Source organism: Lactuca sativa, chromosome 4 (genome assembly GCF_002870075.4).
Source record: "Lactuca sativa cultivar Salinas chromosome 4, Lsat_Salinas_v11, whole genome shotgun sequence".
Taxonomy (NCBI): domain Eukaryota; kingdom Viridiplantae; phylum Streptophyta; class Magnoliopsida; order Asterales; family Asteraceae; genus Lactuca; species Lactuca sativa.
In genome coordinates this window covers 27,358,520-27,375,712 of record NC_056626.2, presented here as the reverse complement: position 1 = coordinate 27,375,712, position 17,193 = coordinate 27,358,520, and the positions used below count along the sequence as shown (strand labels likewise).

Genomic DNA, 17,193 nt, shown 5'->3' with positions numbered 1-17,193 from the left:
ATTTTAAAGGCCCATTTTTTTCTTTCGCCCTGGGCCCAAAATATGTTTGGAACGGCCCTGGTTGTGAGTTGTATAGTAGTGACAGTAATAAGTACCAAGTACTCCATTATAGTGTTGCAAAGTCTGGCCTACTCCGTCGAGTACCCAGTCAGGTTTCAAAGCGCTTTATTTGGAATAAGCCAAAAATACGCGAACTCGGTCAACCTTGGTTTTAATCGGTCAAACTTGGTTCGACTTTGTCAAACTCAGAGAAAATTGGTCAAAATCGGAAGAACTCGGTCAATCTCAAAATTTTGACTTTTAAAAAAACCTACAATTTTTATTGATTTTCATCTATTTTATTATAAATTTTAATGAATTTGTAATATATATATATATATATATATATATATATATATATATATATATATATATATATATATATATATATATATATATATATATATATATATATATATATATATATAATTTCCTAAACTTAATTTCTTATCATTTACCTAGTCCGAGTAATCATGGAGTACTCCTCGTCTATATCGGGTATTCATTACCCGCTAGTCGATTGATCTGAGAAAGCCCTAGGGACTTTGAAACATTGCTCCATAATGATCTTTTCTAGAGTTCATATAAAAATCTAATTTTATTTTTACTTATATTTTCTATTATGATGTTAAATAAAAATCACAGGCCCCGTCGAATTAAATTATAGTTAACAAATTTAACTAAACTGAAATGGAGGACAACAATTTACATGACTTTAAGCGATGAACTACAAATAGCCTTGACATCAATGACAAAAAGATGCAACCAAAAAAAAAAAAGGACGCTACCCATAATTTTCAACAAAACCATAACAACAAAGATTACGTGTAATATACTTTAAGATTTTCGTATTTTTATCTAAGGCATATATTGACCTTAATATTTATATTTGTTTTCTTTTAATTTTGTTTAAAAAAAAAAAAAAAACCGTCTTACCAAAACATGTGTCAATTCGTCTTCATATTAAATCAAATTTATTTTTACTTATCTTTTCTATTATAATGTCAAATAAAAATCACAAGCCCCATTGAATTAAATTATAGTTAACAAATTTGACTAAACTGAAATGGACAACTATTTAAAGACCACGTTGCTAACAAACAACGACCACGAGAATGGACCCAAAATTAAATAACTGTGAAATTGATGTCCATTTAAAAGAACTATAACGTTATTCATTATTTTATTTAGACAAAATTGCAAAAATGTCCCCGTGGTATGTATTTTTTGGGTTTTAGTCCAAACCCCGATTTTTTTGAATTCGTGGTCCTTTTGGCCATGTTTTTACGTAAATTTGGTCCCTCGTAAAATTAAAATGACTATAATGCCTTTCTGATATTTTTTTTTATGTTTTTTGTATTTAATTTAAATGAAAAAGAAAATAAATAATTAGTTTAGGCTCTCTCTCTCTCTCTCTCTCTCTCTCTCTCTCTCTCTCTCTCTCGGCTTGATTTTTCTCATCTTCTACCTCTCCCTCGTCAAACCAAAAGAAAATTCAACAAAAATATTTCATCCGTATCCACCACAAAGAGTTTAGAACGCTTCTTAATTAATTTAGTCTTTAACATCAGGCATGGTGAAAGTATCGCATACCACCTACTTCTTGCCCTTCTTCCAGTAGCCAACTTCATCTTCATCTGCTTAGTTATCTTCATCGTATGGAAGAACAAGAAGAATGAAAACTCAAATGAGACAGTCCACAAACTCAAATGAGGCAGTCCCAACCTTCTTTGCCTATTTCCACTGAGCACCCACTGTCAAACACCCCCAGAATTGTTGTTGTACTGTCCCAATACCCCTTCACAGCCCTCTCAACGACTGTCATCCCATTCGTCTCTTTCCCCTGTCGAAGAACTAGAATCACCGGTGATGTTTTCCCGATTCCCCATTGTCGTCATCTTGTTCGTCTCCTTCCCCTGTTGTAAGACATTAATTGTTGTTAGATCTTATCATCCAATTCCAATCGACAATCCAATTTCGAAACCCTAAAAAAGTTAACAACGAAAACTCAATTCTTACAGTTTTGTGCCATCTATCAGTGATATTAACATCGACCTTGTAGTGTAGAAGAAGCTCCACAATCGAATCATGACCTTCACTGCCAGCTAGATGAAGAGCAGTTTTGTTATCATAATCCTGCACATTAGGCGAAATGCCCTCCCTCAACATCAAATTAATCCCAACCCTATCACTTCTCGAAGCATGGCTGAGAAGGTTCCCGATTCTTTGCATTTTAATGTCACATGTGATGTCTTTTTGGCTGGATTGATACGCCATAGCTGATGAAATCAAGAAACCATAAATTACCTATAAATTATCAAACATTAGAAGAATTGATGAGTAGCTAACCTTATGAATGTGCGGGAGGAGGAAGTAAACGACAGTCGTGTGGTGAGGGGGGAAGGAAGAATCGTCGATAATGATGGGTTATCCGAGGGTGAAGATGATCGAAAAAAATAGTCTTTAGTGGTTTATTTGAGAGAGAGAGAGAGAGAGAGAGAGTTTTCTTAATTTTTTAATTATAAAAATAGATAAAAAGAATGAAAAAGAAATACTTCAAGGGTATTTTAGTCTTTTCAATTTTCCGAGGGACCAAAACCACAGACAAACCAACTCATAAGAACCACCCATCCAAAAAAGTCGAGATTTGGACCAACACCCAAAAAAGATGCATACCACAAAGACCATTCTTGCAATTTTGTCTTTTATTTAAGATAACAAGGTTATAGATAAACCACTAAAACTTACTAATTTTTTGTGTAAATTTTATTTTACTTTCATACAAAAATAGTTTCACAGATTCTAGTTTCTTATGTAAAAAAAACATCAAAAAGGTAAAAAAAATTCTACAAAACGGTATTTAATTGTAAAACATCAAAACATTACCATCTCATTCTTCGAATCATAGATAGATACCATACATATACATACATATATACATCTCAAAAATTCTACAAAACGATATTACACTTTCTACAAATTTCTCTTCAGAAAATTCCCCCTCTAGATCTTTTATACTTACAAATCATCACCAAAAGGGTTTTCAAAAAAATTTAACATTTTTTTTTTGCGGTTAATAACCCTAATTTTACTTACATACATATTACATAAACCCCCTACTTTAAACTTATTTACAAAAATACCACTTCTGCCTCTTTTCATCCTCTTCAAAATGTTCAAAATCCCTCTCATCAATTCGCTAATTTCTTATGTACTTTGATAAGAATTTGAGGGTGAGGGGTTTGATTTAAGCATTAAGCCCGAGCAGGGATACTGCAATTATTCCTGGCATATTCAAACCCCTCAATTCTGACAGCTGGTTTATTACCAAAATTGCCCCCAACAGTTCCTATTTTCTTTTCAGATGATGACTTACAAATGTTGTCTCCATATCCGAATCGGGTGTCTTGTGTTAACGGGTTAGATACTCTACTTGGTGGTGACCCACTGAAAAACGGTTCGGATCCACCATATCCACCACCCTGTAAATTGTAATCACACAAATCAACAAATCAAGTGAATTAAGTAAGATGATGATAAGTGAAGTAGAAGTAGTTTTACCTTTTCAAAGATGATTTCCAATATGTCGATGCTTTCTTTGGATTCATATGGCTCTGGTTGATAGCTGTGAAGTGAAAAGATTGTTTTTAGAGTTTATGGAAGAATTGAAGAATTGATAAGAGAAATGGATGAAGGAAGAAGGAAGAAGAAAGAAGGAAGAAAGTTTACCACATCTGCCATCTCAAAGGCTTAACAGGGTCGTTGAAGAGGCTGAGCCGCCTAGGTTTTGGACACACCATATGATGCTCCGATTTGTCAAACGATACAGAAACTGAAACGGAGTTCCTCATCTCTTCACAAGTGGATGCGAAGGTGTTTTTCTGTTGGATTCCACAATGATTCATATCTCGACTCTCTTCTTCTGTGTAAAATAAGAAGAAAGTATGAGAATCAAGTCATATAGATGAATCCGAGATCTGAGGGAGGAGGAAAGAAACAAAGTGTTGTAGATAATTTCAAAATTACAGTGGTTTAATTATAAACTCAAATATGGCAGATATCGATCTGGTCAAAATGATTTGAATATTTTAAAGTTTGAAGGCGTTAGACGGCTAAACGAATTTAAAATTCACAAGTTCGGTTTCGAAAAAGGACAAGTATCAAAACTAAACAGAGATCCATTGTAGAAATCGTGAACTCTGTTTGTTTTGAATCAATCATAATTTATATGTCTTCATGATGGAGATGTTTCGAGTAACAAACAAAAACAACACCAAATTAAAAACTAATGCGTGATTGACTATGTAGCGAAAAGGAAAGCGTTTGATTTCAGAAGATCTCAAAATCACGATACTTTCTTCGCTTCACAAACACAAATTCGATTGAAAGTTCTACGAGATCTAAAAAAATCATGTTCAAAAAAAAAAAAAATTGGGCTTTTTGTTGTAATCGAGGCGGCTACTGTTGAAAACAAAGAACAAAGATATACTTTTCTGGGAATAAGTGATGAAGTATACTTGAATTATCTTCTAACAACTCAGATCTGTATATCTCCATAGATGAAGCTGATAAACCAGGGACGAAAGCGGATAACAGTTGCATATTTGAATCGACTAAGAATACGAAATTAAACAAACATGAAACTACGAAAAAAAAAACTTAAATCTAGAGGAATTCATACATAATCGATGAGAAAGTTTAGTTGATTTCTCACCTGAGAAGTGGAATCAGGAAAAGTAGGAGATAGATGCGGCTCCGCTTGAAGGGAAGCAAAGAAGCACGGGGAGGATAATGAGAATAAGGTATTAAAAAGGGGACGAGGAAATTGGTCAAATATTTGGACATAGGGTACGGGTTGTCTCTTTGTACTCGTAGTATACGTGTTCGTAGCGTATATTTTTATGGTATTCGTATTTTATTTATTTGATTTCTATTTTATAAATCTTACTGTATAAATAATAACTCTTTAATTGTTTTTAGGTTATATAAATAAAACATATTAAGCTAAAAACTATGAGTTAGAAACACAACTTTTGACGAACAAAATAATGAAATATATTAAGCTAAAAATTATGAGTTAGAAACACAACTTTTGACGAAGACAAATAATTTATTTTTTTAGAACAGCTAACTTACAAACTCATTAATTTAGTAATCTTATTTCTCAATCTAGATCTTTTTATCTACCATGGGACTTGAATTTGTGATCATTTCGTGAAAGTATATTCCAATGTATCTGATACCGTTAGGATAATAATCTTTATAATATCTAAGGTCGGATGTAAATATTTTTAAATGTCTGAGGACGAATCAGATAAAAATGATGCTTATTGTTATTATATATATATATATATATATATATATATATATATATATATATATATATATATATATATTATTTTTAAATAAATGCATATATAATATATAATAAAAAAATGAATCTCATGCACCATTTTGCCCCCTTTAACACCCCATGATAATATCCACAATTTTTTTATGGTTTAACCATTAATATTTTGATTTTTTTATAAAAGAACAGCTAAATAAAAATTTTGAATTAAAAACCATTAATTTGAAATATTTTTGATTTAATCATCGATTTTTTTGTTAGCTATCTTTTATAGTTGTTGTTGTTTGCCTTTTTTTTTTGTGCAATTCATTAATAAAAAAAAATACTTGCAATGGTTTTCTTTAAACAAATTATTAATGGTTAAACTAGAAAAAAAAAAAGTTGTTGTTTAAACCAAAAAAAATTAAATTACAATCGTTTTTATTTTATGAAATTCAGCCTAAATAAAAGTATAGTAATCAACAACACATATTTAATTTTCTTATTACAAATTTCTTGCTATCAATAATAGTTTAGGTATTTTAGTTTTAAGATATCATATACCAATTATTCGTAATAAATAAAGTTTTTTTTGTCATATGTCACATTGTTATTTATTTTGAAACATGTAATTTTATGGTTATTTTAAATTAATTTTTATTCCACATGTCATTTTATGTTTTTTTTTTCATTTTATTAAATTCTAGATAGTATTTAAATACAATAATAAATGCATATCAATTTCATTAATGAATTTTCTTTTTAATTTCAAAATTACTAAACTAAAGATCTATTATTTTTTTTATTTATCTTTAAATTTAAAAGAGAAAAAAAAAACAGTTTAATTTTTATAATTCAATATTTTCAAACTTTTCTTGTAAAATCAAACTTCTCAAATGTTTAGAATTTTATATTTAGTTTTTTTTTTTAAAATAAACTCATGTAATACATGAGTCTCATACCTAGTAAATATGATATAAAAACACATCAACTAGCTAACTCATAATGTTTAACCTTCTTTATTTCCTTTTCTATTTGTAATTTTTTTAATGAACATACATCAGAAACCACCGAGTACTCTCCCCTGCCTCTAGAGGAAAGAAATGAGATAAGGAAAAGGAAAAAGAAAAGAAGAAGTCTCAGAGAGAGAAATAAACAGCAAAACACTTTCCATTTGTCAATGTCGTTCGTCGTATACACCACAAACCACCACGACCATGACCGATCGCCAACCAATGTGGTATTGTTCACGGAATATGGTCGTTGTCACGTAAACCACGAAGCCCTCCATTATATGTACTCTGGAAGGCCTAACGTTGATCATGGATCTTATGAGTTGAGTAATTTGCTTGCTTGATTGCATATTTTTATATAATAATAATAATAATAATAATAATAATAATAATAATAATAAATTTATTAAAGTCTAAAAGATTATTACGACATCTAGATCATATCATATCTAATTGCATCAGTACTCAAAGTGTTGTGTTCTATATTTATGCTTCATGAGTTTCAGAGAGATCACATTTTTATCATTACGTTACAAGTTAATTTTAAAATATAAACATGACTTTTCGAAAACCTAAAACATGTTTTGACCTTGCCACACAAAAATTTCAATATTGTATACATTTCAAAATCACCTTTTATGGGATTTGCGAACTAATTTAATAAATACTTTTATCTCCATATTATAATTATGTTTAATATAACAATATAAATACTTTATATGGTTTAAGGGATGCCATCATTTGGACCCTGGCACCAAGGGTATTGCCCTCGGACCCCGTTTGGTTTAAGGTTTCGTCCCTAAAGCACCGTTCAGTTGGTGGAATTGGATGAAACTGAACAAAACATAAAATTTTAAATGGTATTTGACACGACTAGAGCATGAACTAAAAAGAAACTTGATTAGGTCAACTCGGACTATTTCTTAGAAATTTAGTTCTACCGAAAAAGATGGAACTCAATGGGACACCGTTAGCAATTTATGGCTTTGACAAAAATGACATTCCCATCCACCACCAAATCAACTTCTATGCTTCATGCATTTATCCATTGCATTGTTTCTTTTATTTATCATTGGTCGCAAAATCAAGTGTAGTTATCGTCTTCGTCATCTTCTTCTTCGTATTATCATTAGACAACTTCTCAAAGTATAAACAACTTAAGGTAAAGTTTATTTATTTGTTCTTGTCTTTGGGTTTATGTTGGTATAGATTTTCGAACTTGTAAAAACTTTATTTGGAATCAAAGAACATAGTTCTGATCATAGGTTTCTTGTTAACGATTTATTATTTATCTTTTTCAGTTCTTGTTCAATATTCATATGGCATCTAGGAAGTGAGTTGTAATTTCACACTTGCAAAAATATTGTTGGCACAATTTGATAGATTTTTGACATGGATCTGTAGCCCATAGATTGAAGGGTCATTGCTTGTGTCATCAAGAATTTCCACACATGTAATTAATGTGGTCGGTTGCTTGTGATATTGATTAGAATAATTTTGTTAGTCAATATTTGAGTCTGTGTTTACTCTTAGGCCCTATTTGATATGACATCTGACTGAGTCAGGTGTTTACTCTTAGGCCCTGTTTGATATGACATCTGACTGAGTCAGGTCAGACAAAAGGTGTTTGATAGACAAAATTTTGGCGTCTGACTCGGAAAGCAATGTCTGACTGAGAAAGAAGTTGAGAGTTGGCTGACTGAGAAAGAAAACAAGGCTTTCCAATAGTACCCTTGGCTTGGATAAAAATTTACAACTAATGAAGGCTACAAGAATAGAACTTGGGTCTCCCTTGTAGAGGCAATGGTGTTTACCAGCAAGCTGAAGGGTTTTTGTGTTTTATGTTTAAAATAATATATTTAATGTCTATTATGGTGGAGGTTTTTCTATAAATTATTATTATTATTACTATTATTATTATTATTAATGTCTATTATTATTATTATTATTATTATTATTATTATTATTATTATTATTATTATTATTATTATTATTAATGTCTATTATTATTATTATTATTATTATTATTATTATTGTAATATTGCACAGAAACGTGTATAGCATCAGGGTAAAATGGTCATTTTACACCAGTCAGCACATTCGGTCAGATTTTCAATCAAACAACATGATTTCTTACTCAGTCAGAATTTCTTACTCAGACAGACTTTTCTCAGTCAGCACTTTCTCAGTCAGCAACTATCAAACGGGGCCTTAAGTCTTTCTTCTTTCTAAAAATACATGCACTCTATAATTATTTGGAATTTTTTTCACACTGTAGTTGGTAATTTGTATATTTCTTGTAATTGAAAGTCAATATTTGAGTTATAAACCCTACCACCCCTATTAAGAATATTACTTTACATATTTACATATGAGTTGATGAGCCCATCCAGTAAAAAGATTTGAAATGTAAACTGATTCGATTATTTGGTATTAGAAACAATTTTAATATACATATTTTAAACAATTTCTTTAAATGAATTTGTTAATATTGAAGTTATTTTTTTATATGAGTTTTTTACTTTTATTTTGGTAGAAGGGAGATATCATCATTTTTAACATCTTGTTCCGTTATGTTCTGGTCATACCAAACGCTATACAAATAAATCGTTTTATCATGTATTGTCATGTTTAATCTAGTCCAATCTAATTATGTTTCATCCAATCCATTTGTTAAACGCTACCTAAATGATAATGTATTTTGAATCTTGAATAAAATCAAACAAATGTGCACTCTGCACAATCCATACTTGTTTAATATTCATCAAGATTGCATCGATCAACAAATTAATTTGATTACACTTAAATAATATTAATGATACAAATCACTAGCAAAGGGTTTTCTTCGATATGATCATCCATATGAAAAAAAAAAATGTTTGGTAATGTGCTTACCTTTAAAGGTATTATAATTTCTCTTTAGGGATTTATCACTTGCTTAATTTTATTTGAGTGACTGCTTGAAATCTATGATGTTTTTATAAATTGCAAGTTCATTAAGACAAAATTTCGATTTTTCTGAGGAGGATTTTTCAGATTCATGATTCGAGTTCAAAACATACCAATTTCATATATGTTTGTCATTGTTGGAGTGGTCTATGTTTTTTTGAGTTGTGTTCGATTAAAAAGAACTTGTTCTTTTCCTTCATAGTTGGAGATTGGAGCTATAAGTATGCCTTGTATTTTTGTTAGAGATGGAAGCTATACGTATGTTTGTGGTCTATCATATATATATATATATATATATAAAGTTAATGTGTGACCTATGGAAAGTTCCTAGTATCAACTAGCTCTAATGTAAGTTTATTTCCATTCAGTGGCGAATCAAGAACATAATAGTACATGGTTCCTAATTAAGTGAAGGCGGAAAAATCAAAGAGTCAACGCTATATATGATAGATCAGGTCGAGTCAAACAATAAAAAAACGACCGGTTTGTAAATACTCGAGTTCAACCGGGCCGTTAGAATAGCTAAAAATTGGAAAAATCAGTCCATTTAACCCTAAAACCTGATTTTTGCAACAAAAAAAATAAACAACTACTTTACACGACCGAGTCTCTTTTCTTTTTAAAAAGTTTATTTGCAACAACCATTTTGTACGACCAACAATATAAGCGAAGTTGTGTTGTTTTTTAAATTTTCTAATAACATTTATAATTTATTTTTATAACATCAAACAACTTCAATTCTCTCTTCATCTCCGATGTGTGATAGGTTTTGAAAGTATTAAATTTTTTTTTGAAATTTAAGTATAAGTCCTCCATTATTTTTATTTATTTATTTGTTTTCTTATTTTGTCAAATAGTATTAGGTAGGGCCTAATTTCTTTTTGAAGGTAGTTCCTATTTTTTTCTATACAAATATTATATAAAATTAAAAAAATTAGGTGGGTCCTAAGACCCACCTTGCTTGTAAGTGGCTACGCCCCTGTTTCCATGAGGTTTATTGTATTAGGTTGTTGCGTATACGTGTTATGCCAACGATGTGGTGGTGACATGGTTGTGTTTAGTGGCATGCACACCGGCCCCTAAGGGCTTGGTTTGTATGTGGTGTGGTTGGGTGTGACTTGAGCCACGAATCTTCTTATCAAGTTGTAACATACTCAAGCAGCAGCAGCATCATCAACAACAACAACAACAACAACCACAACAACAACAACCACAACAACGACGACGGCGACGACGACAACAACAAAAACAATCAAAAGTTAATAAATGATATATATTACAAATAAGATGATATAAATAAATAAGAAGTTTAATATAGTCAAATAAATTAAGACAATTATCTTAGAAGGGCCAAAACTGCCAATTCATGAAATTGAGATTTAACCTTAAGTTAACTTGACTCAACCAAATGAGACTTAAATTGTTAGAAAGAGGATGGGGTATCATACAGACTCAATCCATGATAAGGTCTTTACTTTGGCTATCATACAGACTGAATGACAATACCTTAATGACCTTTCATCGCATGCTGCAATGGTTGGACTCGGGTCTCTTTGAGTTAAACTCTAGCACAGAAAACACATTCCTTCATGTTCTAATATGGTACACCCACATCATTGTAGGTAGCATTTCTAGCTACAGGCTTCTTATCCTAAACGACGATAGCGTTACTTCTATCGATCACTTTGATTGTCTTTCCCTTCAATCTTTTGACTAAAGTTGGATACTACGTTGAACATGGTTTTGTGAACTGAGTAATTTACTATGCAGTTTCTATCTTAGTCAAACTCAATTCGCTATGGCCAGTAAGGTCGGAATAACATTCATTTTTTTAGTCATCATCAAAAGAAAGGTAATGACAAAAATGAACAAAACGAACTCAGCTACTAGTGCCTTAGTAACCTTGTGACTTTCCCTAATCCAAGTGTGATTCCTATACTTCCGGTAGTATAGGCCTCAACTACCTTTCACACCTACTCATAATAGTCCGAAGAATTGACTCGCCATTTTCCAAGTCACCATACAAGAAAGTATCATGCAACAACTTAACACATTGAATAATATAATTAGGATTGTATAACTTCTTAAAATGATTACAATATTATTCAAGTTGACCCTATTGCATGCTTCTTACATTGGGCTACATAATATAATACTATCTATATGACTACTTCATATCTTGAACTTCAGATAAGCGGTTTCATCCTCTTAATCTACTTTGTCTTCTGCTGCCTCCAGTGTTATTTGAAATGGTCGTGCCTTTGGTTTTGGTGGCACATTTGGCTTTGAAGCTTCTTTCTTCTTTGGGCAGTCCTTCATCATGTGCCTTTCTTCTCTACATTCAAAACACACCCTCCAATTATACATACATTAGTCAAAATAATGACCAGGCATGCTATACTTGTAGCAGGTCACTTCTTCTTTGCATTGCCCAAAATGCTTCCTTTTGCACTTTTCACAACATTTTTCCTCTTTGTCACCCCATACTTTTTTTTCGTTGGGCTATACTTCGAGAATTTACTCTTCTTGTTTTTTTTAGAATCCATCACTCTTTCTCTTCTCGTCAAGTTCAGCTTTGCTAGCGGTCCTTTCCTCGATTATGATTTACACAGACCTTGCAGCCCAAATGGCTGCTTCAAAAGTGGGAGCATGCTTAACTGGCATAGTGTACTCCCATGGTAGTCCCTTAGAGTACCAATCAATTTCTCCCTTTGGGCGCTTCATCCTAACCACTGGTTGTTCAGCTTGGTCCACATTCCTACTATAACTTCCCTCTTCAGATTGACCTTCATTCAACACTGGTTCAACAATCGGTGCAATGACTTCTCTCCTATACCCCTGGAGTAGTTTTCTAGTCTCCTCTGTTTTATCAGCTAGAATTTCCCGAATCATGGCTTAGACTCCTGCCATCATGAATGGTTTAGCTGCTGGCACAACTTTTGGTGCACGTTCGATCACACGTTTGAGGTTCGGGCTTGTGATTTATGTTATCATTTCCTAGTCTACCACGAGTTCTAACCATGGTATCGTGCATACCAGAACGATAGTTCATGGTACCAGAATCACGATTATATTATGATAAAGAAGGTTTTTAATTATGGTTTTAGATGCATAATCTTACTTATCACTCTGAAAAGTTACATGTCAGTTATAATATATTAATTATACATTTACAATCCTAAACACATAAAGTTTCCTAATCTAGGTCGGCAACCGACCTTAAATCTAGTCAAGTAATAACAATAGGAAACCTAAGGCATGCTATAATATAATCCTTTTAGCACATAACAATAAATTAGGCATCTGTGACGTCTCAAAAATACCGAGTAAAAATTTCATTTTTAAATAAGTTAAAACTGTTCATTCATTGTTCCAAAAGGCGATCAGAGTCAAATAATTTCAAAATATCAGAGTTATTTGTAAACATTCAGTGTTGGATAAAACTCCAGGATATGCAGTGCGATCAAGCCGGACCCTTACTTTTGAAAACGGAGATACCTGAAACTATAAGCATAAACTATAAGCACAAAGCTTACTGAGTTTCCTTAAAGTATCATATACCATACATATCATTGGGCCTAGCCCTGGGGTATATTCGAACCCGATCAAACAAATATGGGCCCAATCCAAGGGTTTATTTCAACCCGATCAAACAAATATGGGCCCAATCCTAGGGTTTATTTCAACCCGATTAAACAAATATGGGCCCAACCCTGGGGTCTATTTCATCATAAACTATAAGCACAAAGCTTACCAAGTTTCCTTAAAGTACCATATACCATACATATCATTAAGCCTAGCCCTGGGGTATACTCGAACCCAATCAAACAAATATGGGCCCAACCTTAGGGTTTATTTCAATCCGATCAAACAAATATGGGCCCAACCCTAGGGTTTATTTCAACCCTATTAAACAAATATGGGCCCAACCCTGGGGTTTATTTCATCATGATCATACAAACATATAAGAGTCACATTAAACTTTTCAGCATAAATTAACACCATTTAATTTAATTTATTGAATTTACAATCATAAAAAGAAGCAAAGTCGCTGAAGAAGATTAATATTCAAATAACGAAAACTAACATTGATGACGAATAAGATTTTGGGTCATTACAGTGTACTCTCCTCCTAGACTGAGTACACATTACTCGCTAGTCAACCAACCTGAGTACATCTAATAACATTTAAAATACTAATTAAAAGATAAAATAATATACGTCTTTTGATAACAAGCGACCATCATGAACCAATATATAAGACGTAAGATTGATGATTTCTTGAAATTAAAGTGAAAATAGTAATATGGTTTAAAATTAATACAAACTACACATGTTCTTAAAATAAAGAAACAAATGTTGTTAACCTAGGTATTAATATATAATGGAATAGATTCTAATATATTAATGAGAATAATCTTATATAAATTATTTGCAAAAATTTGAATACATCAATAAAATTTTTAAATGAGATGAAGTAAGTAGTTTTAGAATAAAACTATATATATATATATATATATATATATATATATATATATATATATATATATATATATATATATATATATATATATATATATATATGCTTAAGTTATTCTATTCAAAGTAATTATTATGTTATTGTATGCATAAATGTGGGTCAATCAATTTTACTTATTCTAAGAAAGTTATTAATACATATTATTGAATTAAATATAATTGAAAAATATCATCTAATTTACTTACAAGGGTATTTTAGTCGATTAATATATATTTAATAAAGGAAAATTGCATATTTTAAGGGATCATAGATTCTATTAATTTTAAAAACCCGATTTTACGAATTATAATTTTTTTAATTCGAAGATTCTGACAGAATGTTTATTAGTATATTCAAAAATAAAAATATTCTTGAACTATAAATATAAAAATATTCTTGAACTATAAATATAAAAATATTCTTGAACTATAAATATAAGAATATTTTTGAACCTATTTCTTGATCATTACTTTAAAAATTTCTTATAGAACAACAAATTCTTGAACAATCAATTGAAGAATAAAAACGAAAAATACATTATTTCTTATAGAATACATGCAACAATTGTTAAGAATTACATTTATTGTTAAAGAATAAAACTAAAAAAACTTTCAAAACAAGAAAAAAACATCAAAATCTAACAACGACACTAATACATTCTAAAAGAATAATGTTGCTTAGAATCACTTTCAATTTTCTGGTCCGTTCTTCAAGCATTAACTTCTGTGAAAACAAAACCAAATTGTAGTTTAGATTCCAATAATGTATTAGCAAATGAAAAATAAAAAACTAAATTTCTTTGGAAAAATATATGGACTTGTGAATTGCACCAAAACCAATAACCAAGAATTGTAGAACATGCATAAATCAGTGAGAAAATATCCATACTCCATTCCAACAAAATTAGAATTCATGATTTCATTCCAACAGAATTGGAATTCATGATTCCATTCCAAAAGAATTGGAATGACACCAATATCATCCATTGAATCATCTACAGAAACAAAATTGATTTTTATCATATAAGAAGACATAAATTTGATATGAAAATAGTGACAAACTACCTTCACTTTGTACTTTATAGATTTCTTACCTATCACCGTTAATAACCTTTAAACTCCCAAAAAACATCACCCTTCTCCCTCTTTTATCCCACCTTTATCACCAACGAATCTACCTTAAACAGCCACCTGTGAGAACCCAAATCATAGCAGCCAATCGAAACCACCCTTATTCCTCCCCTTGTTAACTGCCACCACCGAACCACTTAGTACCACCTTATACCACTTTCCAGCCACCACCATCACCAAACACCCAACCTTATAAGTCCATTAACCTCCGCCAAAACACCAGCATTCATCAATTCTGCCAATAAAAAAATAGAAGAGTGTGGTGCTATTCGAATCAGAAATATAGGAGGAAAAGGGAGACAATTACGTCCGATCAATCAGCAAGATTAAGGAGCTGTTAATTTCATCGATCGATTGGAGAAGAGAGAAGGGAGCTGCAATCATTTGGCTTCTGTCGACCGGAGGGAGGAGACACGAAGAAGAGGAGGTGCGATTTTGGGAGGTGTCGATCGGATTTGAGAAGTGAAGAAGGAAAAAACGATACTGGCTTCAAATTAGGGTTTTGAATCTTGATGCCGATTGAATGTTATAAATATATTTGTGCTTCTTGCGATTTACTAGGAATACAACTAATATCCAATTATATATCTATTTTACCATAATTAACTAATAATAAGATTACTATAATACCCTTATATTATTTATTAAATGACTTGATTTATCTAAAATCTGATTGGTGCATACAATAACACAATAATTACTTTAAATACCTGAACTTAGCTCTCTCTCTCTCTCTCTCTCTCTTTATATATATATATATATATATATATATATATATATATATATATATATATGTGTGTGTGTGTGTGTGTGTGTGTGTGACATCACAAATCCATGGTCACTTTAAAAAATTTTAATGATGCTTATTTAAAAATCGGAGTATCCTTTTTGAAAAGTAGTATTGCGGAATTTGTTCCTAGAAAACATGATAATGATGTTATCAAAGCATTTCCGAAAAAAATTATTTTTATTTAAAACATCAGGATGTCATCGTCAATACAAAATCATAAGCATAAACATACCTCACATTCATTTACACTAATGATTAAATATCATTCAATCTCTCACTTTAATGTATCTTCGCATCAATTTCCGTGATTAAAATAAACTGAGTGGGTCAGGTTGAGAAATTTGGTGAGTACATAGGGATTTCAATCCCACAATGTTATTATATATATATATATATATATATATATATATATATATATATATATATAGAGAGAGAGAGAGAGAGAGAGAGAGAGAGAAAGAGAGAGAGAGAGAGTCAAGATAAAATAAGAAGGAAAATTTTGGCAGGAATATAAGAAAAAAAAATTCTACATATTTTTTAGCGAAAGAAACAAAATGAATCATTAGATGATTCATAAGAAAAAATTCCCTAAAAAAACATCTTTATGATTCATTTTTAAGTAAATCAAGAAAAAATTCACTTTTATGATAATTTTAGTCAATAACAACAAAATCATTGTATAAATGAATCATCAAGATGTTTTTTTGAGATTTTTTTTGTGAATCATGTTATTTTTATTCATCTAGTGACTCATTTATTTTGTTCGTTAAAAAATATGTAGAAAAAAACTTTTTACCTTCCTACCAAAAAAAATTTCTTATCGAATATATATATATATATATATATATATATATATATATATATATATATATATATATATATATATATGAGCTCACAATATATACAATTTCACCTCATATAAGCAATTTTACCCCACCCCGTTAATCCTCACAACAACATGATCTATACTCTCGGATCTAAAATTAACAGCTTTACCTAATCCATACTCCCGGATCAGGTATGTCTAATTCATGCTCTCGGATCAATGAAAAATAACTATACCTATTCCATAAGCTTTACCTAATCCATACTCCCAGATCAGGTATATCTAATCCATGCTCTCGAATCAATGACAAATAACTATGCTCATTCCATACCCTCTAACTAGGGACAAATGACTATGTCTAATCCATGCTCCCGGATTAATGACAAATAACTATGTCCTCTCCATACTCTCGAACTAAGGACGAATGACTATGTCTAATCCATGCCCTTAGATTAATGACAAATTTGAAAGTTCTACCCTCCGTGTATATCTCACCCGTACTCATAAGAATATATTACCCGATATTCATCTTAATTAATTTAGGTTCATCCTGTATCCTAAATTATCATATATTATCAGATATGCTCTTAACATGTAT

At 31.0% G+C, this 17,193-nt stretch overlaps 2 protein-coding genes across 4 annotated transcripts; both read right to left on the bottom strand.

Annotated features, from left to right (window-relative positions):
• Positions 1-1,248: 1,248 nt before the first annotated feature.
• On the bottom strand, positions 1,249-2,758 carry LOC111894429 (integrin-linked protein kinase 1). Of its 2 annotated transcripts, XM_023890508.3 has the most exons (3): positions 2,389-2,758; positions 2,059-2,318; positions 1,249-1,955 (listed from the first exon to the last, which is right to left on the bottom strand). In XM_023890508.3, the coding sequence occupies exons 2-3, from the start codon at positions 2,314-2,316 to the stop codon at positions 1,851-1,853; spliced, it is 363 nt and encodes a 120-aa protein (XP_023746276.1). In that variant the 5' UTR covers positions 2,317-2,318; positions 2,389-2,758; the 3' UTR covers positions 1,249-1,850. The 2 variants fall into 2 exon arrangements, with proteins under 2 accessions (XP_023746276.1, XP_023746277.1); XM_023890509.3 differs by lacking the exon at positions 2,389-2,758 and having other exon boundaries at positions 2,059-2,376.
• Positions 2,759-2,898: 140 nt separating this feature from the next.
• LOC111894428 (uncharacterized) lies at positions 2,899-4,890 on the bottom strand. 2 transcript variants are annotated; one of them, XM_023890507.2, is made up of 4 exons: positions 4,754-4,890; positions 3,769-3,961; positions 3,601-3,664; positions 2,899-3,521 (listed from the first exon to the last, which is right to left on the bottom strand). In XM_023890507.2, exons 2-4 carry the CDS (start codon positions 3,942-3,944, stop codon positions 3,294-3,296), a joined length of 468 nt encoding a protein of 155 aa, XP_023746275.1. In that variant the 5' UTR covers positions 3,945-3,961; positions 4,754-4,890; the 3' UTR covers positions 2,899-3,293. The 2 variants fall into 2 exon arrangements, with proteins under 2 accessions (XP_023746275.1, XP_023746273.1); XM_023890505.3 differs by lacking the exon at positions 4,754-4,890 and adding an exon at positions 4,557-4,719.
• Positions 4,891-17,193: the final 12,303 nt, after the last annotated feature.